General features: G+C 46.6%; 5 protein-coding genes across 5 annotated transcripts; 4 read left to right on the forward strand and 1 right to left on the reverse strand.

The window, feature by feature from the left end:
• Positions 107-3,688, forward strand: LOC110434441 (FAM10 family protein At4g22670). Its single transcript, XM_021458483.1, has 11 exons — positions 107-300; positions 386-437; positions 784-945; positions 1,051-1,138; positions 1,253-1,333; positions 1,433-1,497; positions 1,659-1,799; positions 1,909-2,025; positions 2,108-2,392; positions 2,503-2,560; positions 3,241-3,688. The coding sequence occupies exons 1-11, from the start codon at positions 191-193 to the stop codon at positions 3,336-3,338; spliced, it is 1,257 nt and encodes a 418-aa protein (XP_021314158.1). The 5' UTR covers positions 107-190; the 3' UTR covers positions 3,339-3,688.
• Positions 4,899-6,041, forward strand: LOC8066465. Its single transcript, XM_002451290.2, has one exon. The coding sequence runs from the start codon at positions 4,946-4,948 to the stop codon at positions 5,642-5,644; it is 699 nt and encodes a 232-aa protein (XP_002451335.2). The 5' UTR covers positions 4,899-4,945; the 3' UTR covers positions 5,645-6,041.
• Positions 10,067-11,532, forward strand: LOC8074150 (leucoanthocyanidin dioxygenase). Its single transcript, XM_002451291.2, has one exon. The coding sequence runs from the start codon at positions 10,161-10,163 to the stop codon at positions 11,358-11,360; it is 1,200 nt and encodes a 399-aa protein (XP_002451336.1). The 5' UTR covers positions 10,067-10,160; the 3' UTR covers positions 11,361-11,532.
• On the reverse strand, positions 16,948-17,583 carry LOC8074151 (zinc finger protein 2). Its single transcript, XM_021458766.1, has 2 exons — positions 17,348-17,583; positions 16,948-17,233 (listed from the first exon to the last, which is right to left on the reverse strand). Exons 1-2 carry the CDS (start codon positions 17,581-17,583, stop codon positions 16,948-16,950), a joined length of 522 nt encoding a protein of 173 aa, XP_021314441.1.
• Positions 25,852-27,074, forward strand: LOC8066466. The gene is made up of 2 exons (XM_002451292.2): positions 25,852-26,468; positions 26,582-27,074. The coding sequence occupies exons 1-2, from the start codon at positions 25,852-25,854 to the stop codon at positions 26,790-26,792; spliced, it is 828 nt and encodes a 275-aa protein (XP_002451337.1). The 3' UTR covers positions 26,793-27,074.

Consider the following 27,459-nt stretch of genomic DNA (forward strand, 5'->3'; position numbering starts at 1 on the left):
GCCAGGCGGCCAGCCCATCCATACTATGAGGAGCCCATGCTGGTGTGCCGCTCACTGACGGTGGGCCCGATCGATCACGTGACTTGTTCACCTCCCCTTCCCCTCTCTGAGCTAGCCTCCGCTCCATCAAAAAGCACAAGGAAGGAAGACGACCCTAGCTAAACCCTAGCGAAGGGAAGGAACCAAGACCATGGATGCCTCCAAGCTCCGCGAGCTTCGCGACTTCGTCGAGGCGTGCAAGAAGGACCCTTCCCTCCTCGCCGACCCCAGCCTCGCCTTCTTCCGGGATTACCTCCAGAGGTCCATCTCCCCTCCCTCCTCGCTATTTCTTTCGATTCGCCCCCATCATCCTTCATTCCTTCTGATCGGAGGACCTTTTTTCCAGTCTGGGTGCCAAAATTCCACCCGCCGCTGCCGCCTCCTTCGAGAAGCCCAAGGTAACATTACCCATCCATCTTCTCCTCTATCGACCCCGCGTAGAGACTAAGTCCCTGCTCCGATCCTTCGTTCGTTAGAGAGAGAGAGATTTATGGCATTTCAAGTGCAATTACTAGGGCGCAGAGGGAAAAAAAATTACTGAATTGCTGAGCGAGAGAGAGAGAGAGAGAGATAGATTTATGGCATTTCAAGTGCAATTACTAGGGCGCAGAGGGAAAAAAATTACTGAATTGCTTTTCCCACTCCGCAGCATTCGCACCACACTTGTGGCTTCCTTGTCGTGTGCTGCCCATCCAAGGTCCTTTCTTGAGTCCTTGTCTGTTCATATGCAATTATGCGCTGCAGAGATCTTCCATGGACGACATTGATGATGATGATGATGACGGCGATCTGGATATGAGGGATCCCACTCCTGAGCCAGACGAGCTCGATGAGGAGATTGTTGAGTCTGATCTTGAGCTTGAAGGAGACATTGTACAGTCTGACCATGATGACCCACCACAGAAGGTAGCCTCTGCTCCATTCTCTTGCCACCAACATGTTACCTTTCCCTTCTGCGGGGATCATAGCGACAAGGGAGATGTGCTGCTAAGTCTGTTTTTGCCATGGCAGATGGGTGATCCTTCGGTGGAGGTGACTGAGGAAAATCGTGATGCCTCTCAAGAAGCAAAAGGCAAGGCTATGGAAGCAATGTCTGAAGGTACTCTCCTTCCTCCCCCTCTCTCTGCAATTGATCCTCTTCTGGCCCTTGGCTTAGCCATCTCGATCATGTACGATTCTTCAATCCGTGTCATTGTTGGTCTTGTTATCTCAGGAAAACTCGAAGATGCTATTGAACACCTTACCAACGCAATTGTGCTGAATCCACTCTCAGCAATCATGTATGGTACTAGAGGTAAGCGGCAGCCACTACATATCAAATGCCACCACCTATGCATGGTGAATCGCTTGTCGCAGATACTAATCATGTTGGGGAATTCTTGTGTTTATACAGCATCTGTGTTTATAAAAATGAAGAAACCAACTGCTGCCATTCGTGATGCCAATGCTGCTCTAGAGGTGATACCTTTGTGTCATCTTGTATTTCTTGCATTTTCCTTAAGCAAAATGTTATGTTAGTATGTTACACATTCTTAGAAGATGCCAAGAGGCATACTTGAGACCTCAAATGCTGGACATGATGCACCTAACCTGTCATTCTGTTTGTTTCTGCCCTCCAGATCAACCCAGACTCTGCAAAAGGCTATAAAACTCGTGGAATGGCATATGCCATGCTTGGCAAATGGGAGGAAGCCGCTCGTGATCTGCACACAGCATCTAACATGGATTATGATGAGGAGATCAGTGCTGTGCTCAAGAAGGTGAATTTCTTGAGAACTAGCTTTATAATTTGCATGGCAAGTTTATTAGCTCATTATCCTGTATTCGGTAATAACTACTCTCATTATCCTGTTTTCGGTAATCTTGCAGGTGGAGCCTAATGCTCACAAGATAGTGGAACATCGCAGGAAGTACGAGAGGCTGAGAAAAGAGAGGGAGGAAAAGAGAGCAGAGCGTGATCGGCTTCGTCGACGTGCAGAGGCACAGGTAATTCACACTAAGGCAGATCTCTGGAGGATGCTTCTTACTGTTACATCTGAACCAAATGCCTTGTGTTTTATTTTACCAGGCTGCTTATGACAAGGCCAAGAGGAAGGAGCAATCGTCAAGTCGCTCATCAGGAGGTGCATCTCCCAGAGGTTTCCCTGGAGGGATGCCCGGTGGAGGTTTCCCTGGAGGGATGCCCGGTGGAGGTTTCCCTGGAGGGATGCCCAGTGGAGGTTTCCCTGGAGGGATGTCCGGTGGGGGTTTCCCTGGAGGGATGCCTGGTGGGGGTTTCCCTGGGAGTGGCATGCCTGGAGGTTTCCCTGGGGGTGGCATGCCTGGAAATGTTGATATGAGTAAAATCCTGAATGTAAGTGATTAACGGTTTGCTACCTTCCTTGGTTATGTTCATTGTTTATCAGCTGTTGATACACATGAGTCTCACCTTTTGTACAATGATCTGCTTTCTTTGTTTACCAGGACCCTGACCTGATGGCAGCATTCAGTGACCCAGAGGTCATGGCGGCGCTACAAGATGGTATATTTCTGGTTTCTCACACAAATCTTGTGATGCTAGTTTACTTTCAAGTTTGGCTTCCAATTTGCTGTGGTATCTGAATAATGTCTTCGTTAATTCTGGTGCAGTGCTACAGAGGTTCTTGTTTGTTATTTGGTTCCCTTAAACTTAATGTTATATATACTAAATATTTAGGTATTAGAATGAATAAAGCTTGTGAGGATTGTTGTTATTGTGATTAAAATGGTTTGATTGTGACTTAAGAAGAGTCTACTTGTAAACAGTGCTTGTTAGCGACAGCAACGTGCGTGTGCAATCAATGGTAATTCTTGACAGTCCATGGTGGTTTCTGGTTTGAATGATCCATGAACTATAACAGTCCCATTCAAGCACAGGTAGATATAGTTAACATAGCTTTTCCACACATGTTAAGACAGGAAGCTGCGCTGTGCAACCTGTTTTTCTTGGTTATAGAATTTACATGCAGATTCAGTGATTTTATGTTAGGATGTTAAGCTGTGCTTTGTTACCTGTTTTTCTTGGTTATGGAATTTGCGTATAGATTCAGTGACAGTGATTGGACCGAGTATGTTAAGGACAGAGCTGCATCATTTCAAATGCCTGTTTTACTTGTCTATATTATAGAATTAGTGTATACATGTATTGATGAAGTGACCCATTGTTTTAATGCCTGATTCCAGTGATGAACAATCCTGCCAACTTTGCTAAGCACCAAGCGAATCCCAAGGTGGGCCCTATCATCACAAAGATGATGGCCAAGTTCAGTGGGTCCCAGTGATTGTTGTGTGGCAGTCAGATTTTGTGAGAAGCAAGCAAAGGCCCGTTGGACAGTGAACAGGTGTTTTCTTTTTGTGCATCTGGGGGTGCCCGTTGGACAGTGAACAGGTGTTTTCCTTTTGTGCATGTTGGGGTGCGTTTAGCTTGTGATGAAGAACATGAGTGAACTTTGTTTTTCTTTTTTGTGCATCTAGAGATGCGTTGAGCATGTGATGAAAAAAACACCAAATGGCTCGATGGGGATGTATGCAGAAAGTTGCTTTCGAACTTGAACTTGCCAGAGGAAATATTTACTCACGATTCTCAATTCACAGATGCGGACAATTTCTTGTACCCGTGTCTTGTGCTGAATTATAGAATGCTTGTGTGCTAGCCTCCCTGTGATGTTGTATCGTGATGAGGTTTGATGCTGACGGTGGTGCTTGTTTTTGCGTACTGTATGCAAACGCTATTCTGGTGCATTTGTATGCTTGGAGAGAAGGTGGTTGTCGATGCGCAGGCAGGGTCAGTGAGTGAGATTGATTGTGATGGATGGTGTTATTTATGGTGGTTTAGGTAACTCGGGAGTTGTTTGCCGAGAAGCATGTACCATCTCGTCTCCCAGTCTTCAGAGCTGGTGAAAAGTGCAAAGCGTCAATAATGCTGCCATCCTTTTTCGTTTGGCAAAGAAGATGAGAGGACCTTGGCTCATCTCTGCCTGCCAACGCGATGCAGCATATTTTCAACTGAACTGACATGGTAGAGCAGCATATTCTTTGAGAAACATATTTTTTTAGTTTTACCTATAGATAGAATCCAGCAACGAGGAAATCAATAATACAGTAGTGTAGATGGGAAGTTGTGTGAATGTTCCGGGTGGATTCCAATCGATCCACTACCTTTTTCTTTCTTGCGTTGTAGGAGTATTGCTTTGCCTTTATGATATTGTCTCTTGTCTGGCATGGCAAGAATCATGATTCACCACAGCACACCCATGGAAATGGAATCCTGCAGCTGCAGGGGCTTTTGGGAAAGGAAGACAGGGATGTGATCGTATGATGATTTGCAGTTTCAGCTCTGTTGTTAGCCGATCGATGCTTCATCGTCCTTCCGGTTTGCAAATACTTGCTGCAGATAGTTCGACGTGTGGCAAGTCTAATTACTTGTCTATATATATATATATATGTTGATTTTTGGATGTATGGAGCGGAGCCTGCCCTGCATTAATTGTGCTTGACCGTAAAGTTTTCTTTGTCCTTGAGGGCATGTGCCCTCACTCTCCTACCCATTAGATTCGCTTTGAGAAGTGTGCAAACACACATCTCAATGCGAATCTGCTTTGAGATGTGTGTTTGCACACTTCTCAATGCGAATCCAATGGGTGGAAGAGTGATTGGCCATGATTTTTGGATGTATGGAGCCTGCCCTGAATTGTGCTTCTGCTTTACGCCATGCACAAGTGTCGTTCATTCATTCATCCTTCTTTTATCTCCGATCCACGTCTCGGCCAACTTTTTTTTTACAACTTTATTTATTTTTAGCATCTCCTGGTCCTGAATCGCATCACCATCGATGTGCAGCATTATATGATGCATGCGCAGCAGCCAAAACTAAAACTCAACTAGGGAGATGTCTCTGATCACGGGTGATCCTGAGGATTCCCCAAGGGACTGTTCCAGGTCCTCCTCCCGGCCGCACAAGCACCACCATCACCACCACCACGGCAACCGACGTCGTCGTCGGGCAATCATCGCCGTCTCCTCCACCGCGGCGTCGCTCCTGTCGCTGGCGCTCATCCTGTGGCTCACCCTCCGTCCTTCCAGCCCCAGCTTCTCCCTGCTCGCCGCCACCGCCACGGTATCCAACGCCTCCGCCGCTCCTATCATCACCGTCGACGCCGCGCTCACCGCTCACAACCCCAACGCCCACGCCACCGCCCTCTACGACCAGCTCCAGGCCACCGCCTCCTACGCCGGCGTGCCCCTCAGCGGCGCTGCGCCTTTGATGCCCACGCCCTTAGAGCAGCCGGAGGGCGACGTGGTTCTGTCGGCCATGCTCACGTCCAGCTCTGCCTGGACCTGGACGTCGACGTCGCCGTCGCCGCCTGACCGTGCCCTGCTCAGGGTGCGCATTCAGGGGCAGCTCCGCTGGAAGGTGGCCGCCTGGGTGTCCGCCACGCACGGCCTCACCGTGGACTGCATCGCCGCCGTTCTGCTGCAAGCGTCGGCGATCCCACTCCCACCAGGACAGGGGCAGCTGCAGCAGCAGGGGGCATCCTTCCCCTCCCAGTCCCAGTCCCAGTCCCAGTGCGCCACCAACGTCCAATGAAGATCCATCGTATATCTTCATCTTCATTCATCAATAGTGATGATGGTACATACGGTGCAGTGCGCAATCCGTTGTCATCCATGACTAATAAATGACACGGTCCTACCTACCTAGCCTGCCTATAGCGGCCGTAGTCCCTAATTAACATCGCCAATCATTGCAGTTAATACTAGTATAATCCAAGTATGTATGTATGTATCTTATTTTTCACCTACTAGTAATAATACTAATACTATACTAATACGGCCGTAGTCCCTTGTGAAGGTTTGTGTGCGTGTGTGGCCAACGCCCTTGTGAAGGTCTGTGTGGTGTGGCCAATGGCTTTGTAACCGTTCAGACAAGTGCTACAGTGAATAATTATTTTGAGCCTCAATGAAAACAAATACCACTTGTTACAGTATTGGGAGTGATGCCCAAACACTCTCTTCTCTTTTGAGCATCACTCCTGTAGAAGGTCTAAGCACCGATCTCTTGCTTTGCCTCATTCTTACAACCAGAAACATCTCTCTCTCTCCAAAACAAACAACACAAAGCGCCTTGTGAAGTGAAAAGATGAGCTACGGTGACCTCTTCCTTTCTTCTTTACCTTGTGCAAGTCAACTATTCTTTGGCACACCTCTAGTTCAGTTGTGACATCTTGAACTTTTAAGATCACTTGCATCCATGACTAATGACACGGCCCAATACCTAGCCTAGCCTATAGCGACCGTAGTTGGTGATTAACATCGCCAATCATTGCAAGCAATACTAGTATAATCCAAGTATGTATGTATCTCATTTTTATCTAGGTACCTTAGTTTTCTGTCTTATGAGATATGGTAGTGATGGGGACGGGTTTCTAATCTTCTATTAGATTCAAGATAAACAATGATTTGGTCGAAGAGCGAGACACCGATTCGTCTTCAGACCACAAAGACTCGAACCCAGCAACCTTAGCACCACGTCTCCTCTGGTTATCAACCATGTCATATTTTGGTTGACCTCACCATGAAGGTAATCCATGCTATAAATTGAAGAACACAAGCAAGAACAAAATAAATGCAACTCAATTGAAGTGATAATTGTGGATATATGATTAAGCACTGAGTTGGGGGTCTCGCAAACCGATAACGGCGACTGTTCAAAGACAAATTGATCTAAAGCAAAATCCAAACCCTAACATATGTAGCGGCTACTGATTATATAGCCTAAGCGACGTCCAAAGATCCCTCTTCACATCCATAAGGTGTCCCAACACGTTACAAGGCCCAACAGTCCAAAAGACAATGACACAACGCCCTGGATGTCAACTTGTTTCAATGATTCCCATTGACTCTGATGGAATTTAGGCCTAAAATCAAAGCCATTGGTTATCTTATGAAATTAGATTTCCATCCATATGTGGATCATCAAAAATGGAGTTTTCTGGATGTCTGTTTTACTATAGACTGCTCTTAGAGCCCGAGATAGACTCGAACTTGATATGGATTAGGCCTTTGACTTGGCTTAGACGACCTTGCTGACCTCCTAAGGTGGTGGCCAAGGATGAGGATTTCCAAGGGCTCTCTTGGTGGGTTCTTCTTCTCCTTAGGGCATGCTTCCACTTGGGCCAGTGTCCCAAGGATGAAAAACAAGCTCATATGATAATATAGCTCCTGGCAGAAACAACAATAGAATATCATGATGATTTGAAGACCTTGCCGACATAATATGGAGGTGGACCAGATATAGTTGAAAGCTTATCAAACAAGCTTTCCATCGAGTGCTCGTTAAGCTCGATCACACTCCAAATGGATGAGTTATGGCTTTCCGAATAAAGCACGGTTGGGCTACCGACGAACCGAAAGTTCAACTTTGATACACTTGCACTTTGAGACATATTTGTACCGATAATCAAATAATGATATGTACATGTGGAACCAAGTGAATTATACCAAAAATCACTATGCAAATATGGAAATAAGCTCACCTTATAATCAATAGTCATGTCCAAAGATATCACGTCCTCACCAGGTAGTGTATATACTATAATATTCCACAAGCAAGTTATATACATGTCAACGAGTATATATGTATGCTAATAAAAAATATTTATTTTTTCTTGCTCGGCTAACCAGTTCCTACTAGCTCTGCTTACATAATCTCTTTCCAAATAAATAGCTAGTTCCACCCCCTGGTCTCCCCACACTACTACACAAAAACAAAAACTGACGGAGGCAAGCAAAAAGGGGGCATTAACTGAGGCGGTTGTCTTAAAATACCCGCCTCAATTAATGTTTGAAAAAAAATCCAGAAAATAAAAAATTTGCAACTTTTAAAAGTCAAACCCAAAACCTCTTGCTAAACACTATCACCTTCTACCACTACACCTTATAATTATTTAAGTACACATATAATACACTATCTATTTCTTTGGCAAAAAAAACTATCTATTTGTATCAATATTTTGTAATCTTACATTGGATATTTTGGCTAGTATATGAACTCAAATGGAAAAACTTTTAACTATAAAGTTTTAAATCTTGTCGAGTACTACAACTTTGGCATATAATGTATCTCCATCAGAGGTTTAAAAAACTTCAAAAAATTGAGCCTTAAAACATGTAAATTTCAAACACATATTTGAGACTCCAGGTGACTTTAAATAAAAAACTTATCAATATCAAACATGTAGATCAGGTGGGCCACTAGAATTTTGGTATTAATTATGTGAACATTGGAGATCATTTAGGAATTCAAATTTTTAAATTTCAAATTCTATAACCTTCGAACACATATTTGAAACTCTAAACTTGTTCAAATTTAAAACTTTTCAAAAATTTGTAGATTCTGTTGAGAACTATAACTTTTCATATAGACCATGTCAACATTTGAGATCTTTTAATAATTTTAAATTTTAAATTTCAAATTCTGCACACTTAAAACAATATTTTTGGAACCTAAACAATTTCAATTCAAAAACTTTTGAACTACAATGTTGTAGATCTCATCGAGGGCTACAATTTTTTGATATAAAGTTTGTCTTCATCCGAATTCATATGAAAAAGTTATAAATTAATTTTTGTTATAACCATTAACCGAGGCTGGCATTGTAACGTAACCTTCTCGGTTAATATCGATTAACCGAGGCGGTTGTTTTACAATATCTGCCTCAATTAATGTATTAACTAAGGCAGTTACGTTAGGATAACCAGCTCGGTTAATATTCGATTAATCGAGACGGTTACATTACAATGCCCACCTTGGTTAACCTATTAACCGAGACGGTTGCTGGGCCAGCAGCCCGATCACGATTAACTAAGGCGGGCTGCTGGCCCAACCGCCACCAAGGGGGTTTTTAAAACATCTCCTAAAAGATTTTTTTACTAGTGCCACCTCCCCCATTTTATTATTTTTAGGGGCTTCTAAACGAAGTATATGTAGACGTAGTATATGATCATACTAAATTATTTAGGGTAGTATGTATTTCAAGTATACAAGTATATATAAAGTATATGGTTATACTATATTTTATATAGTACTGCAATGGTATTTTAGTAATATATTAAGAAGTATGGTCTCTTTTGAAAAAAAGTCACGTATGAAGGTTTGAAGTATCTTAAATTGAGTATATAAACATACTCAAACTAATAAATTAGTATGAACATATACGTAACATGATTTATTGAAGACGAGAGTAACTACTCCTGGCAGTATAGAAAATGTTGTGTTGCTCGCTAAGGAAAGAACTCCCTTCTTAAAAATTAAAATATCCACAAAAAGAAACAACTTTCTGAATGGTTGTTTAGGGCAAGTGTATTAGTCTTGTCTCGTAAGCGATCTCATGTAGTACATGGTGCCAAATATCCAGCCTGACCGGCTATCTTTTTTCTTAGTTGCTGGTGTGTGTGTGTGTGTGTGTTAGTTTACTATTATGCTGCTGCTGCAGCCGCTAGAAGAACATCGGACTGATCCTAAAAGTATAGATTAAAATTTTGTTTTACTTAAGGAAAAAAATGAAAACAGTTTCAAAAAATCTTGAAAATTATGTTCTATGTTATGGTTGCCAGTTTTGAGTTGTTTGAATCTTCTAGTATGTAGATGTTTAGTTGACATTAACACCCGGACTAAAGCTAGGCAAGACTTTGACAACACAACGTCGTAACGGGGCAGGCCGTCCCGGACCGTCGGATTGGCACGTGTGTCCGGTGGTAGCTGGCTCCCAATTGGCAGGAGAGTTGAGCAGGCGCGCGCGGCGAGGGCGAGGCAACCACCAAACACTAGAAACCCCGTCCGTCCGTGTCTAGCTAGTTGCAACGCAACCACCCACCTAGCTACCAGTCAAGTCTCTCGTCAGTTAGTTTGCATGCAGAAGAATTGCAGGTAACAACCAACAACACGCATGCAAGGAAAGCACGCGATGCACATTATATCTATATCTATATATATATAAATGACAAGATCGAGTGAAGCAAGCAGAGATGCATGCATGGTACCGGGCATCCATCTTTCATCGATCCAAAGTCGCGGCGATAGTGAATTAGTAGACTACTAGAAGATGGCGCGCGTGGAGGCTCTTAGCGGCCTCTCCTCCATCCCGCTCGAGTACGTCCGCCCCGCCGACGAGCGAGCGGGCCTCGGGGACGCCTTCGACCTGGCGCGCACCCATGCCAACGACCACACCGCGCCGAGGATCCCCGTCGTCGACATCTCCCCCTTCCTGGACGCCAGCAGCAGCAGCAGCCAGCAGCAGCGGGACGCGTGCGTGGAGGCCGTGCGCGCCGCCGCCGTGGACTGGGGCGTGATGCACATCGCCGGCCACGGCATCCCCGCCGAGCTCATGGACCGCCTGCGCGCCGCGGGAGCCGCCTTCTTCGCCCTCCCCATCCAGGAAAAGGAGGCCTACGCCAACGACCCCGCCGCCGGCCGCCTGCAGGGCTACGGTAGCCGCCTCGCCACCAACGCCAGCGGGCAGCGGGAGTGGGAGGACTACCTCTTCCACCTGCTGCAACCCGACGGGCTGGCCGACCACGCGCTCTGGCCCGCGCACCCGCCCGACTACGTCCCGGCCACCCGCGACTTCGGACGCCGAACACGGGAGCTGACCACTACGCTGCTTGCCATCCTCTCCATGGGGCTCCTCGGCCCAGAACGCGGCGACGCGTTAGAGAAGGCGCTCATCACCCGCTCCCAAGCAGCAGCAGAGGCAGCAGCGGAACAGCAGCAGCAGCAGCAGCAGGACCTCGACCTCCTCCTCCAGTTCAAGATCAACTACTACCCGAGGTGCCCGCAGCCGGAGCTGGCCGTCGGCGTCGAGACCCACACAGACGTCAGCGCCCTCTCCTTCATCCTCCACAACGGCGTCCCGGGCCTCCAGGTGCTCCACGGCGGCCGCTGGGTCACGGCGCGCGACGAGCCGGGCACCATCATCGTGCACGTGGGCGACGCCCTCGAGATCCTCAGCAACGGCCGCTACACCAGCGTCCTCCACCGCGGCCTCGTCAACCGGGAGGCCGTGCGCATCTCCTGGGTCGTCTTCGCCGAGCCGCCACCGGACGCCGTTGTGCTGCGCCCGCTGCCGGAGCTCGTCACGCCAGACCACCCCGCCAGGTTCACGCCGCGCACATTCAAGCAGCACCTGGATAGCAAGCTTTTCAAGAAGAAACAGCAGGAGCAGCAGAAAGCAGACAAGGATGGCAATAATAATGGTGACCACCACCACGACGAGCCGCCGCCGCCTCAGACTCAGACCAACTGATCTCGCTCGCTCGCTCGCTTTCGTCCATCCATCAATAATACGTCGACAATCTATCTATCTATCTATCTCTATGCATCCGGCCACGCATATCTTCGCTCGCCAGTAATTAATAAGGAATTATTCTGCATTTTTCATATATTTGTGTGGAAATCATATCGATCAAATTGTGGCACACATGTTCATAATGTCATGGAAAACCTCAATCAATATATTCATAAGCAATAGAAAAGAGTAACTCACAAGCTCAAAAGTAAGCAGCAGGCAATAAATAGGGTTGCGACTGGCGAGTTGTAAGATGATCCTGCCACAACCAAAATCACATAGCCAATTGGTAGAATCTATAGATTCATGGTTTACTTATACACTACATGTACATATAGCAAGTTCACCAAAAAAAGCTTAAGGACATCCAAACAACCTGAGTTACAACATGCAAACCAACTTGAAAACTTCATTGATAGTCAATTGCAAGTAGCCGAGTATGACATCATAATCAGTTGGTATTAACTGGTCAACCACAACACATAATTGATCATTATACATAACAGAGTAGACAAAGTGGGAATGAATGTACTCCAGCAATTTGTTCCATTTTCAACACATATATAGAACAAAGAATGGGGGAGAATTATCAGCCCTACCCTATCGCGGCTTATTATGCTTAGTTACAATATGAAGTAGTTTGTGATTACTGATTTTACAACAAATCGTGTAGCCAAGCAGTCAGAAGGTCCTAAGAATTATCAGCGTTGATATCTTTGTGTAGCAAAGAATCCAACAGGAAACCTTTGATGGTTCTTGTGTGCGCTGGTGCTCCATGTGCTGCTGCTTCTACTCCTGAAAGGAGTAACACCAGCATCCACAGTACTAGAAGGTGAAGAATAGTGAACGCTATGGCTGCGTTGGAGCCAATGGAACCTATCCTTAAGGCAAGGCTGGCAATGGTGGACATCTGCATGTCCAACAAAATCACCAAGGAGTGATATCTCAGAAGAGTCCATAACATTCCTAGCTAAAGACACAAAGTGGCTGCCGTTGAGTTGCATACCTTGCGATTGTGACAAAGAGGATCTTGCAATGACGGCGCTCCCATGGTGGAAGGCGTACCTTGATTTGGAGGACTCAGGCTATCTCTAAAATGGGTGTCCAATATAATACCTATAGCCTTCCATAGAGTACCTATATGGAAGACCCATTTTGGGTGTCATGAGAGGGTATAACCTAAATTTGGGTATTCTCCGTCATCGAGACCAATTTGTAGAAAGGGTTGTCTTTTGGGTCTTGTTGTTGAAGAAAATCAAAAATAGGTATTGATACTATTTGCTACCTAAAGAAGATGTACCCAATCGGACTTGTAAGAACAAGAACTACATCCCTAGACTCATCTTTTTGTGTGTTTGTGCTCGACCAAGGTTTAGGGATGGGGGTTGTACTTTTGATGGTAAGATTGGATGTTTTCCACTTATTCATTTTGAACCAGCTATGAGAAGTAATGGGAGGACCGGCCGCGTGTTCGTGGAGACATGGTTATGAAGCCCATTACATCAATTACTAGAGATGTGATTAGGGATTTCATGATCAACCAAGTTTTGCCGGCCATTAGATCCAAATGGCCAAGAGAATATGTGAGTACACCAATATTCATCCAACAAGATAATGCACTCTCTCATTTTAAATTGGATGACCCTGAATATTTGTGCGGCCGCTAGGCTAGGTGGATTTGATATTCCACGGAGTCCGGCACCACCTCGACGGAGTCCGGCACCATGTCGACGGAGTCCGGCAACGACGGCATGATGGAGTCCGGCGGCATCTGCGACTCCGGCACCACCTCATCCGGCTCCTGCAAGTCCGCCTCGACGTCCTCGGCGGCGAGCGCCTCTTACTCCGGCTTGATGACCACCAGCGGCGACGACACCATATCCATCTCCATGGAATGGCGAGGCTGCGGCGATGGCGAGCGCGAGACGCAACCGGACTACGGTGACGGCGAGTGCGGGATGCGAGGCGAGCCGCGGGCGACGAGCGGCGTCCATCCTGTGGCGAGCGAGCGTGAGGCGAGGGCGAGTGCGGCGAGCGAGCGCGTGCGAGAGGCGTTACGAGCGGAGCAGCGTTGGCGTCTTGGCTATCTTCAATCGAGGTGCGGGCGATTAATGCATGGCAATGCGAACAGGCGGCTTCGAATGCGAACGAGCGGCGCAAATCCTAGGCGAGGGGTACTCAGGTCAAAAACCACCCTCGTGAACCAGAACGTCGAGCCGCAACCGGACTTCGCTCCAGAACATCCGGTAAAACGGATATGTAGGGAGTATTTCTTTTAGGGCAACGGATCGTGTGCAAACCAAGCTTTCCGTGTAAACATGTAAACTAGCGACGTGAGCTCTAGGATCGTGATCTGATGGTTGCTGAGAGAGGTGGGAAATATTTGCACTTAAACGCCCGCAGCATCCCACCGTTTCGTTGTTTTTTTCACGTGACACACTCCTCCGTTTGGCCGTCAGCACGTCGTGGTGAGGTCCGTCACGATCGCGAGGGCCGCCGCCTGGATCGCGGACACCGCCTGGATCGCGCCCACGCGAGGATCGCCGCCGCCTGGATCGCGGACACCGCCTGGATCGCGCCCACGCGAGGATCGCCGCCGCCTGGATCGCGGACACCGCCTGGATCGCCGCCGCGCGCCGCCTCCTCGACTCGCGCCGTGCGCCGATGAGCCCGTAGCAGCTGCCTCCTCGACTCGCCGTGCTACTCTTAATATCTAGAAGAAGCTGTTGTCCTTTTAGAATTTGAAACTCTGAAAGAGAGCATGCAGTAGACAAGGTTAACTGGAGTCGAGAACATGCAGTAGACAAGAATGTGCAGTAATCAATTTGTTATCGTCATCTACATATCAATGAAATTTGCTGCATCAAGTGTCTATCTAGTTATGATTGATCTCAGTCAATCTATTTGCATTGACCTCCATCAGGTTGAAGTTTATCCATGCAGTCGCCGTCTGATCAAACTCTGAAACTATCTCGTATTCAGAACGACTCGCTTGATTATATCCTAAATAAATTAGTTCGAAACAATTCATTCCCTTGAGAAGTGTCTGTTGGCCAAACTTCCTGGCCGGAATGAGGTGGTCAGTACAGGCAATGTAGGGCGGCGATCCAGGCTCCGATCGGTCGCGCGATGTAGGGCGGCGATCCAGGCGTACGTCGAACCGTTGCGCGGCCCGCGATCCAGACGGCGTGACGGCGTGCTGACGGCCAAACGGAGGAGGGGGTCACGTGAAAAAAACAACGAAACGGTGGGATGCTACGGGCGTTTAAGTACAAATATTTCCCACCTCTCTCAGCAGCCATCAGATCACGATCCTAGAGCCCACGTCGCTAGTTTACATGTTTACACGGGAAGCTTGGTTTGCACACGATCCGTTACCTTCTTTTAGATTACATAATTAAATACACATAAAATCTGATTAGTTATCTACAATGGTCTTAACCCGTATTAGACCTTATGCAACCAGAATTAAGACAACATAAATATATGCACTGTCTTGGTGTTTGCTTGTACTACACAAATAAGCCATATTTATAAGTAACACTATGTTTGATCATTTAAATTTTGTTGTATTTACTATTTAGTAACCTCCTTGTTTCAGTAGAGGCCTCATGTTTACAACAGAGGTAAAGGGATCGGACGTCGAAACTGTATTATCTAATCGGACAAATCAGCATACTAGCTAAGGCTACATTGGATTTTGTTTTGAGCATTGTGCAAGCCTGCATAAGATTTTTTGCGGGAAACCAAACAAAGATAAATGATGTAATTAGTTGGATGTATATGTCCCAGTCAGACTCACCTGATGCAAGTTCCTACTGATTGTGGTTGCATGTACTCACTCATCTAAAGATGTTATTAGTATATAATTAGTACACATCAAATGATATTAATGCATTTTAAAGAAGTTTAAGACATAATAAGATAAACAAGAACTTTAAGAGTATACTTGTACAAAACAAAAAAATGCTCATAACCTTGTATTATTATTTTTATCTCATGCAACATATCTCTCTACAGGCAACCCAACAACATCTCTCTCTATATATCTCTGCCACTGTTGGTTTCTCACCCGGCAGTGTCGTCCATTTTCATAAAACAAAAAAAAAGGAGAAAACACTTGACACGCTAGATCCACTGCTCGCGCCTCGCACCCCATATTGTCAAGGTCACTGCACCAATGTAGGGCCGCCGTCTATGCCCGGCAGAGAGAGGGGAAAATTGAACACATCACCAGATCAGTTCATCACATAAAGAGGGAAAGGATAGCAACTAGAAGATGGAGACCAGCCTCACAAGCGAGGGTGAGAGAGGGAATGGATGTGAAATGGAAGTGCGGTAAACACGCTGAAACAAAATTGGGTTCAGAACAAGAATCACTGCCGTTTGATATATAATACAACTATCACTGCTCGTATTACCAACCGACAATGATAATTATCCATCACTACTTATTATTTTTAAAATTCAACTGTTATTTTTAAAATTTAGCTGTGATAGGCTTATCGCTTACGAACCGACAATAATTGTCTATTTTGTAGATAGGCTTATCGCTTACAAACCGACAATAATTGTCTATTTTGTAGCGTTGAGAGCCAACTGGACATTCCTAGTTTATCCAAGAAAAATGAAAAAAAAATCAGCTCAACTCTTATGCTGACTAGCTAATTAGTTTTTATCGTTAAATGGCTCTGTAAATCTATCATGTTGGTGGTCTACAGTAACCTTGCTACATACTTAATATAAAAATTGCAGATGGTTCTATTGAAGTTCTATTGCTCAAATTAAACACCTGATGTCATATACACATACTCCTATATCCCTCCGGTCCAGTTTATTATAAGACGTTTTTTCTAACCTAGCACGGTCTTCTAAATAATGTACTTTGACAATTGTAAATGGTTTATTAATAGCTGAGGTGCTAAATATATCTGGTTTTATAGTTGCTGGTTGAAAGTAGACTACCACAAGTGTTTTTTTTTTGTGTGTGTGTGGGGGGGGGGGCAAAAATAGACTCAATACTATAGAATATAACACACACGTTCATATTTCATCATATCACCCATAAATAATCCTAAAACATGCATCGCATCCTCTCTAATAATTTTTCATTCTCATAAATTACTTATCCTAAAATTTCCATCGCAACACATGGAGAATTCAACTAGTTTATGTATAAATAATAACAGATATACATAGAGAAGATAGAGATGTGAAGCCAAGCCACGCAACATTTTAGTTTCCTAATAATAAAGTTAGGACATCGATCAAGCGACTAGCTATGTAACTTAATGAAAGAGAATATGGATAATTGATTCCTAGGCACCCATCATCTACTGCTACTGCTACTATTACTACTAGGTAGAGAACGAACTAATAGAGATAGACTGGTGTAGTGGTGTCTTCATCTCTATCTTGTAGTAGCACAACTTCAACTTACACATAGCTAGCTAGCTATAGGCCGGCTCAGCTGGGATGATTTAATTTATGGATGGCTTGATTTCCGATCCATGCATGCATTGCACGCACAGACAGAGCATATACATCATGGGTTACATATCATGCACCGGCCGGCCTTATACGTGTGGGTGTGACGATGGAAGGATGAAGAAGAGACACCCAGCCTGAGCTCAAGGTCGAGATCATCGCCGTCAGCATCCTCTGGGCCACCACCTGCTGGAGCATGCGCAGTAGGGGTAGTAGAAGTGGCTGCAGCCGCAGTGTTGCAGTTGCTGCACACCAGTACTCCAACCCCCAGCTCCAGCTCCATGGACGACGTCGACGGGCGCTTATTGTCACCATCACGATCAAGCAGCAGCTTCTTGCTGCTGCTGGGGCGATGGAGATGGCACTGATGTGGTGGCGGATAGTTGAGGTTGGGAATCGTCGTCATCATCATCATCGCCGGCGGTGGAGGAGGAGCAGGAGGAGGTGAGCCGCCGTGCCTGAGCCTTGCCCTGTCCCTCCTGTGGACATTCATGTGTCCCCCGAGTGCCTGCGCGGACCTGAACTCCCTCTTGCAGAAGCTGCAGGGGTAGGATCGCGGTGGCCAAGTGAAGAAGCTGCAGCTGCTGTAGCTCCATGACGACGATGCTGCCGGCGCCTGCTGCTGCTGCTGTCTGCTGCTGCTTGATGCGCCCTGCTGCAGCTGCTTCTTGCTGCTCTCCTCCCTCTCATCCATGCTAGCTAGCTGCGGCTACTGCTAGATCTATCTATCTCGATCTGCTACTTCTCTTGCTTGCAGTGTAATGTAACCACCAAAAGGCCGGCCGGCCGGCCGGTATAAAGAGATGGTATGCTATATAATTAAGGTGTAGGTGTGGAGTGAGCTAGCTAGGTGGTAATATTAGTGGGCGAGATTGCTGCAGGTGCGTAGTGAGAGCGGAACGAAACGGTGTTGGTGGCTAGAGCTAGCTATTTGTACACCCATCGAGGGATATGATATCCCGGCCGGCCGCTACCTCCATCACTAGCTAGCTAGTGCAGTAGTGAGTGCTGCCGCTCTCTCCCGCCGCGCCGGTCATGGATCGGATAGATAGATCGATCGTCGTCGTCGTCATTTATCATGCAGATCGATCGATCCAATCCACTGCATGCACGGCGACTCAGGACGTACTCTCGATCGATCTGTCTCTGTCAACGCCCCGGCCGGCCATCTCTCTGTCTACTGAACAGCTGTGCATGCTATCATGCATGGCGCGCGTTTGACTTGATTGACTGGGCTCTGGGCGATCTCTCTCTCCCTCTCGTAACACACACGCATGCACAGACAGAAAAATATGGAGTGTGCGAGGGAGTCCCCGCCGGGCCGGGCCAGCAGCAGCAGCAGCAGCAGCAGAGAGACGACGATATCGACGCCACTGTAGACGATGGTGCATTCATGCATGCATGTAGCAAGCCATCAGTTGCATTTTCACTGTTGTGTGCGTACGTGATGATGGACGACGACTACATCAACATCATGTCGATCGTGCATGTACATGTGAGCTAGATGATCGAGCTACTGTCCGAAGTCGGAGGACAACCCGAAATAGCTTCCTCGGTATCCCCATCTCTCGTTTGTCAAAGGTGAGCAGTGAAAATCTTTCCTCTTGCACAACAAACTCAGACTGCAGGCTTGCATGGCCTGCCCACCCCCACCCTCACCACTTCACCACTGACCAGTCCGTCGTCCTCTTTGACCACTGCCATGTATGTACATGCACGTGCACATCACTAGCTAGCTCTGCTTGCAAACCAGTAGCTAGCCAAGACGATCCATCCATCACCTGTGTGGCCGGCCTGCATGCCTACCTTAGGCTTTATTTAGTTCATCAAAATTTTTGGCTTTGGCGACATAACATTTTTATTTATATTTAATAATTATTATCTAATAATAAACTAACTAGGTTTAAAAAACTCGTCTCGCAAATTATAGACAAATATATATATATATATATATATATATATATATATATATATCCCACCAGACACCGGTCCTTGTGCAGGTAAATAGTTAGAGAAAGAAGTTTCCTCTCTTTATTTCAACAAACAATGTGCATAATCATTAAGCACAGTACAACCGATTCGAGGCATGCCCACCGCCACGGGTCTCACTCTACAAACAATTAACTACATTGTACTCCCTCCGTCCAAAAGGAATATCATTTTAGAATTTTACACATCTTATTTTATTATTCGTCTTATTTAAATTTTTATATAAATATTATATATTTTGTTAAGACCTATTTTATTATTAGAAATACTTTACTAATGATTTATTTATTCTATAATTTACATAAAATTTCTAAATAAGACGAACGGTCAAACCCTAAACTCTGATTCCGACTTCGACAACAGTTCGCCTCCCCAGCCCTCCTTTGCCGAGGTAGTCCACCGGAGTTCCCCGACCCACGAGGCCACCTGCACGGCCGGTGTGTCGCGGCCAAGCTGCAACGGAGACCTCAGAAGCGAACCACATGGAGGCAGGTGCGTGGAGAAAGAGACACAGGCGGAGGAGGAAGTAGCACCATGGCGCTCCATAGCATGCGGCCGAGCACACTAGCTCCGGCACCAGCGATGGGGGTTGCATACCCACCCATCGTCGTCTAGCTAGGTGAGCGCATCGTCATGGACTCCAGCGGTGGCGGCTGCCTACCGACACACTAATGCCTAGGGGACCACGTCCTAGAGGAGCACTGACCGGCACACTAGTGGCTAGGAGACCAGGTGCCACCGTGCCACCATCGTTGAATCTCCCCCCCGGATGAGCAGGGCTGGCGGGAGGTCCTATCTTGATCTAAGGGGTCATGGTGGTAAGAGCAGCCACCCTAGGGAAGCAAGGCTCACTGGCAGCGAGGAATCCCCAAGGAACTCAAAGACCACTGCCTCAACTACCTCTTGTTCTCCAAGAAGATTGTTGACGCCCTCTTCACTGCCGTTCCGACAATGGATTTTGCCACATTGCTAGGGACTACCTACGTCGCCGCTCACTGAAACACCACGCCACGGCACAGGGCCAGGCTGGGGTGGCGAACACTGGATACTGCCAGCTCATCCACACGTCAAGGAGGCTAGGAAGCCCAACGGACAACACTCTGCCTGACTCGCCCAAGCCAGAGAATGACTCCACTAACGGGGAGCACGACCCACTACTGCCTGGTCACCCTACTACATCATTTAGTGTACCCCAGCCATCAGCAAAGCAGAAGAGGCCCTATGCCACTCCCTGATCACCATGGTCACCGATGTCGAGCGGGAACTCTTCACCATCGACCCCATTTGAGCCATCAGGTCAATGAGTGGAGTGGGTGAATACTCCTTCTCCGTTGTTCCATTCTTCCTGGAGCACTTCCTCGTCCACTACAACTCCAAGGAGACTAGTGATCAGATCCTTGCGACGTTGGCAACGCCAGTCGAAGGGACCTTCTTTTTCATGCACCCATGGACTCGTCTGGCTCAGGCAACCTCCTAATTGCTACCGTGCAAGATCGCCATCGAGCTCGAGGGGATCCCCACACACATGGTACGAGGACACCATGGCCAAAATCCTAGCACCATACTACTAGCTTCAATAAGTCAAGCCGATGATGGTGGCTAGAGCAGATCTATGCTCCTTCCACATGATGGCCTAGACGACGGAACTGAGCAAAATCCTAAAGATCATTCGACTGCTCGTTGCCAAGGACGAGCTGCTGCTACATGGCAACCTAACATGGTACCTCAGTAAAGATGGCAACGGGACCCAATCTCTGATTTCCCGCAGGGAATTCCCCTATTAGGGGACGAGGATGGGGAGAATTTGATCCCCATGGGGAAGAAAACGGAGGAAAACTTGTCCCCAATGGGTCTGGCGGGGACGGGGATGGTACAGCATCCCCCGTCCCCGATCCCCGCTTGGCACAGCGCTATGTGCTCACACTTGCAGCATACAATCTCATCCGCTCGGCCCGTTATGGCCCATCACAGACCATGTATATGCGCTGCATATAAAAGCAAGTAAACCTAAGTGTCTAGCTTATCTGCTCCCCTCGACCCCTCCCTAGTCTCGCATGCCGCCGCCGCACCACTTGCCTAGCTGAGAGACATGATGCGGCACCACCCTTCTGCGATCCCATGGTGCCCGACTGCACGCACTCTCCCACCGCTGCACATCCTTATGCAAATGTGCTCCCGTTGTGAGGCTCTTAGTGCCTTGCGGCTGTGATAGAGTCCCTCGAGATATTAGGAAGGCACACTCCACATCCTTGTGCAAACGTGCTCCGTGCGCCCGTGCTTCAGATTAAGAATCAGCTGCTAAAGCTTTGCGTGGAGATGGTGCCAGGTATTTGCTTGAAGCGGGCACCATAGTGAGGCCCTTGGTGTGCCCTACGCCCAGTCACCCAATGTTAGGTCGAGTCACAAAAGGTAGAGGCGAGATGCTTAGCAAAAGATGTTTATTTATGCCATGTATTTTCTTTATGCTTTGTTAGACATGAATTGCAATGTTTGTTGACAAAGAACATGTGAGAAATCTTTGTGAATTGATGTATGTTTTGAATTTTTGATGCCATGGATTAGATTTCTTCCCTCATCTGTAACCGGGGATGAGGCCCTCGATGGGGAATTTATCCCCGCCCAGGGACAGGGATGGAGAGCCAATCCCTGACAGGGAATTCCTTGTTGCCATATTTATACCTCACCAACAAGAACATTCTCTACTACCAGGTCTTGTCCACATTTGCAACATCATTGACTTCAACTCGAGTGACCCATCGTTGTCCCCATCCCCGCTGAAGTTCCAATGACAGCGATAGTGGACACAATGGTAACCCTAATCACCACCACTTCAGCCACAGCCATGCACCAAGGCATCACTGCTTCACGATCCATCAAGAGGTGATCTATGGCGGTAGTGCCTGCAGCGGTAGTGATGGTCCATCGCACCAGACTGTTCAGTCCTAGGGCTGTGATGTCAACACGATTAGCAGACTAGCTTCATCGACGTTGGTAAAGCAAAAGCTATGGTGGATGGCCAAAGCTGCCATCCTGTCTGTCCGCTACTCATCAGTAGAAGTGGACCCAGTACCACCAAGCCTCACCACCGATAACATCTGGACCCCATTGGGGTTTGATTTTGAATGAAGTGACGGCTAGGGCCACAAAATGGAAAGACAATCGGCCTCAGATCCCATGGTCCTTGAGGCTAGACTGTGCCATGTTATTAGATCACCTACAAGACAAGATGAAGCCCTGCAGTCCCCATGCCCAAAGTAGTGTTTCCCCTTCAGAGCTACTACTATGGGAGGATGCCTAGAAAAGTCATTGTCCTGATTGCTGCCACTCTGCTTGAGACTAGGGAGACTGAGAATGACGTAGGATGGCCACACCAGCTATCATGCGCCATGTGCATGGACCCAGAGCTGCTCTTACACCACCATGAGGATGCATTGTAGAAGAATCGGGCTGATATCCCCTCAACCCATCAGCCCAAGCATCCATAGAGCTGCTGCCAACTTTGGTGAGTGGACCATCATTGATGGCACGGACAGGGGCCCAGTTACCTCGGCTGGTGACCTAGACACCATGGCTAACCCCACCAGTGAGCCCCCATAGTCGTCTCCCTCCCTGGCACAAAACACCGTCGAGCCTACCTTTGCCATCGAAACTCAGCTAAACCGAGAGGATGCCCAGTCGCATGACACGACCAACGAGGCCGCTAATTGGCAACCTACCCAAGGGGCAACCCCCATATCCTCGATGGAGGTCAAGGTTGCTATACCTACCCCACCCTGAATTGTAGTGCCACGGGAACACATAAGCAAGTGGCAACCCTCACGCCGAGTAAAGTAGTGAGGCACGTCGATCAGTTCAAGGCAGACATCCTCATTAGCACTACTCATCGATCCTCGCTAGCCCACCAAAATAGAAGCCCCCGATGAATCAAACCCACACCCAAACCTAGAGCTCGAGGATCGTTGTGCATCCACTAGCACACATTCTTGCATCCAAGTGGGGTAAAGCTCTATTGATGAAGAAGATGGGGATGCCAACATCAGTGTTGTAGGTCACACTAGGGTCACAACGGGTGCTCGACGCAATCCGATCTAGAAACCTTATCCACAACCAAATCGCTATCCTCGATGAGTTGTTCATAGTTGCAAACTACAAGGCTAGTAGAGCTACTTGAGGAGTAATGCTGGTCAACGCTTGATGCACGCTCGCCACCACCTAGAGTCTTGGCCATGAATAATACAATCCTCATATCATGGAACGTACGCGGGCTCAACGAGCAAGCCAGGCAGGACATGGTACGCACGCTCACCAATGACATTCATCCGAGTCTCGTGTGCCTATAGAAAACTAAACTCAATGTATTATGTGCGATCTCACTAGCTTAGTCCTGGTGCTTGTATTCTTGAATAGGTTTTTCCTTCTCAATATAATGATTGCGTAATTCTTTTGTGCATTAGAGAGAAAATGCTATGTTCAAAGGTAAATATGAGCCTCTCTTATTGCCAAGTTCACATAGTCATAACGTACCTAAACCTTATGAACAACGCTATAAAGACAATGACAAAGCCAAACAAGCAAAGAATGAAGAAGGAGACCAAAGTACAATATAGAAACCGGTCTAACCTATTTTTTTAACAACAATTTGAGTAGGTTTTTGAGGAAAAAATAATTGAAAATCATGCCAAATCATCTAAAAAAATAATGAAACTTGGTCCCTACCTACTACCTTCAATGTGGTTGAGCGCGAACCAAAGAATTCCTACAATGTCATCCTAGATTATTGTTGTATGTTCTAATGCTTTAGAACCACAATTCACAACAGCTAACTTTGCATGAAGCTACTAGGATCCCCAAAGGTAACATTGATTACCATCTAAGAAAATCAAAATAAGGCTTGCATTTTGAGTATATAGCTACACCACACCTCACAAAACCACATGTTCCCCAAAATTGTTGGCAATCTAACGCTAGAGTATGATATGTTAGAGCCCAAGGGCTCAGAAGGCCAAAGTACATACAAGGAGGCATCAAGATCTTCATCATCAATGAAGACCGACCCCAATGCATCTTCCATATAGAAATTCAACTACCTCTAAAGACAAAGGACCAAATTCTAGATATATTCCATACTAATAACCTCAATGCCTTTGCTTGGTCCCCTTTTGGTCTCCGAGGTGCCCACCAAAGCATCATTAAATACCACCTCTACATCGAGACAATAACCAAGCTCATATGCATGCCAAAGGCTGTGCAAGATGTCCATAGAGCATGCATTGAAGATGCCAAGGAAGAGTTCAAAAATCTTCTAGACTAGCATGATAAGAGATGTGTGTTGTAGGTGGTATCACATGCCCACTGCCCAAGCCTTCTTATGTTGAGCACCACCGATGAGCAGCCATCATTCGTGGTTTTGTTTAATTTTCTAGGTGGTGCTTATTGATTGAAAATGACATGTTTTCGTCACAGATCATGTGCATTGTTTACATCACCATTGTGATGTTGCTTTGGTAAATTGTGACGAGGCGGTCTTGCCACGGAACTGGACAACATCAATGATGAAATTTATTTTGTCATGAGTTAGCTGAACTACTAAGTCAAACATCGGGTATCTAGGTGGCTGGCCTCATATGTGGGTAGGGCCTTGTGAAAAGATGTGGTGACATGAGTATATGGATGTGTCAAGGATATACATGAACCTATATGTGTTAGCTTTATGTTTCTCAAGGACCTATATGTAAAAAATGAAATGTGAACCCAAGCAGCAGTTAATTCATCCAATTGCGGAATTTGATATTTAGACTTCGTATAAAAATGATAAATAATTAAGTGGTTCTTGTATTAGATGGCAGTGTTTGGTGGCTCTATGCGTATGTAGGGAGTACTTACTAGTTAATAATTTGTGAACGTACTCCTGTAATACAGTGCATTCTAGAAATTTTAAGACAAATTAAGAAAGAATATAAAAGACGCATGTACCCTCGCTTTATTTCCTAATTAGACCCTATAATCAACTTGATTAATGGTGATTGGCTGATAAATAGAAAGTATTTAATGCAGAATTGGGTTTTGTCCTCTAAAATACATTATATTCGAGAACAAATTTTGAATGTTAGAATGAACTATATTATAGGATGGAGGGAGTAGAAGCTAATAGTGTTGCTCTCAATCTAGGGTGGGCTTGGGATGGATAATTTGTCGCCATGGCCAGCGAGAGGGTGGGTTTGGGATTCATCTATCTACAACTAAGGTCAATCGATGAATTAAGGTAACCATTTACTGCATGCCAAGAATAGTAGACATAGCTAAAAAAACAGGTTTCGAAATGTAGCCAAATTTGGAAAGGGAAAAAGAAAAGCAACTTGGTAGTAGCATTAGTCTTTAAAGTAGTAATAAGTTAATCACTGCCAGCAAGATGTGGCGGCAAAATTTAAATCTGAGTTCATGTATACTTATATAGCTAGTATGGCCGTTTATATATTTGGTAATAATAATCAGGAGATTGGTGTGAAAGGGTTTATAATAATATATATATATATATATATATATATATATATATATATATATATAAGTCGTTGGACGTGGCACGACGCGATTGGCTGAGCCATGCATGGCGTCCGTTTGAAACCGCGCATGTCTCCCGCGCTCACCATTTCTTATTTAGCATTGCTTTATTACGTACGAGCTGTCATCAGCTGTATGCATGCATGTAACGGCGGCGCGCGGCTTTGACAGTTGAGGGAAAAAAACAGCAGGGCAGTGTGAGAAAGAGAAACCGATCGATCGATGCATATCATGCTTGTAACCAAATAACCTGCAGGCAGCTATATATATGCCGTTGCCGGCCTCTGGTTCTACAAATACCCAGCCGATCCCTGCATCGAATCGACCATTCAGCTAGGATTTCCATCAGTCAATCAATCAATCAGCAATATAATCTCTGCTTGCAGTTGCAGCTAGGTGTGCTAGAGAGGTAGCAATGGCGGAAACAGCAGCAGCAGCAGGTGTTACTCTCACCGTCCGCGACATGCTCTTCTTTTACTGCGACGCTCGCAGCGTGTACGAGCGGTTCATCGGCATGGGCAGCCACCCGGAGCAGGCACGGAACGCCGTGGCCCTCTTGCTGTGGCTGGACCAGGTTTTCCACCAGGCCATGCCCATCCGCCACCTGCCGACCTTGGACGCCACGGCCGTCGGCATGGTGGCCAGCGAGGCCAACCGCATCCTGGACTGCCTCCGCGGCATGCAGCAGCAGAGCCACGTCGTGCTCCCGCCCATCCCCTTCATCTCCGCGCTCTGCCAGTGTCACGACGGCGGCATGGGCATCGACACTGCCTTCTTAGCCTTCAACCAGGACCTCGTCGTGCGCGGCGTCGCAGACATCCTCGACGGCGTCGGCGCCCTTATCTTCGACGACCGCCTCTACCGCCTGCTGCGCCGCTACCAGACGGGGCTCATCGGTCGCCTGTCGGAGCTCGAGGCGCCTTACACCTGCAGCCCCGTCACCGTGTCGGAGGACAGCCGCTCCATGTTCGTCACCTTCTCAAAGGGGCAGCCCGCCGTCGACCGTCAAGAGATATTCGACTACTTCAGACAGTAAGCTCGGCCGGTGCTTATATATATCTTTATTCATTTATTTATCTCCTCGATCGATCGATCGCCTTCACTTCATTTGATTGATGCATGCAAATGCAAATGCTGAAATGCAGCAAGTGGGGCGACTGCATCGTCCGTGTTCTGATGGAGAAGACGACGACCAGGGGCACGCCGCCGATGTACGGCAGGATAATCTTCAAGAGCGAGGCATTCGTCAGCCTGGTGCTCAACGGCGAGCACACCGTCAAGATCACCATTGGCTACCGCCAGATCTGGCTCCGCAAGTACATCCCGCGCCCGCACACCATCAACAACCTGCAGTGACGATATGCATATGACAAATTGATGGATCGATCATCGATGAACCATCACCGCAAATGTTTTAAGTAGGGTCTATTAGCTAGCTACTAGCAGTAGTCATTCCTCTTGCATTCCTTTCCATAAACTCTATATATGTAATATGTATGCACAGCTTCAACTCTATGCGGTTGTCAAAAAAAATCCACCCTATGTAATGTAATGTGCATGCAATTTTCATTTTGTTTGTTAAAAGGAGATCGAACACCATGAATCAAGATTATGCGAGGTTCGCAATGGGCGCAGTAATTGAGCTTCTCAAACAACCTAACCTAACTGCAGAAATTGATTTGGTGGGGTGACAATGGATTGGGATGGAAACAAACCAATTTTCACTCCAATCCACATGTTTTGAGGTAAATACATGTTAGATGCCCCTGTATTCGTTCACTCAATCCATGTGCTTTGAAGTAATTTGGCGTGGAATTTAGTTTAGATTTCACATCAAACTATTCTAACACACTGGATTAATTTGATATATGAGTATCCAAACAAGCCCTTATGTACTTCTAATGCAACCTGTTGACAAAACTGCTATATATGTAACGATCGGTGGTGACATTATAAGAGGGGGTGAATTATTATGCCTCTAGAAAAATATTTGCTCCAAAACCAACACAAGACGGACCTATAC

The sequence above is a fragment of the Sorghum bicolor genome, chromosome 4, assembly GCF_000003195.3.
Source record: "Sorghum bicolor cultivar BTx623 chromosome 4, Sorghum_bicolor_NCBIv3, whole genome shotgun sequence".
Taxonomy (NCBI): Eukaryota; Viridiplantae; Streptophyta; class Magnoliopsida; order Poales; family Poaceae; genus Sorghum; species Sorghum bicolor.

What these genes read in the sequence shown, in the direction of transcription:
- LOC110434441 (XM_021458483.1), top strand. Translation starts at nt 191, where the DNA reads ATGGATGCCTCCAAGCTCCGCGAGCTTCGCGACTTCGTCGAGGCGTGC. An exon ending in CCTCCTTCGAGAAGCCCAAG is followed by an intron (nt 438 to 783) that starts GTAACATTACCC and finishes TATGCGCTGCAG; the next exon opens with AGATCTTCCATGGACGACAT. An exon ending in GTCGACGTGCAGAGGCACAG is followed by an intron (nt 2,026 to 2,107) that starts GTAATTCACACT and finishes TTATTTTACCAG; the next exon opens with GCTGCTTATGACAAGGCCAA.
- LOC8066465 (XM_002451290.2), top strand. Translation starts at nt 4,946, where the DNA reads ATGTCTCTGATCACGGGTGATCCTGAGGATTCCCCAAGGGACTGTTCC.
- LOC8074150 (XM_002451291.2), top strand. Translation starts at nt 10,161, where the DNA reads ATGGCGCGCGTGGAGGCTCTTAGCGGCCTCTCCTCCATCCCGCTCGAG.
- LOC8074151 (XM_021458766.1), bottom strand. Translation starts at nt 17,583, where the DNA reads ATGGATGAGAGGGAGGAGAGCAGCAAGAAGCAGCTGCAGCAGGGCGCA. An exon ending in AGGGACAGGGCAAGGCTCAG is followed by an intron (nt 17,234 to 17,347) that starts GCACGGCGGCTC and finishes CCATCGCCCCAG; the next exon opens with CAGCAGCAAGAAGCTGCTGC.
- LOC8066466 (XM_002451292.2), top strand. Translation starts at nt 25,852, where the DNA reads ATGGCGGAAACAGCAGCAGCAGCAGGTGTTACTCTCACCGTCCGCGAC. An exon ending in ATATTCGACTACTTCAGACA is followed by an intron (nt 26,469 to 26,581) that starts GTAAGCTCGGCC and finishes GCTGAAATGCAG; the next exon opens with CAAGTGGGGCGACTGCATCG.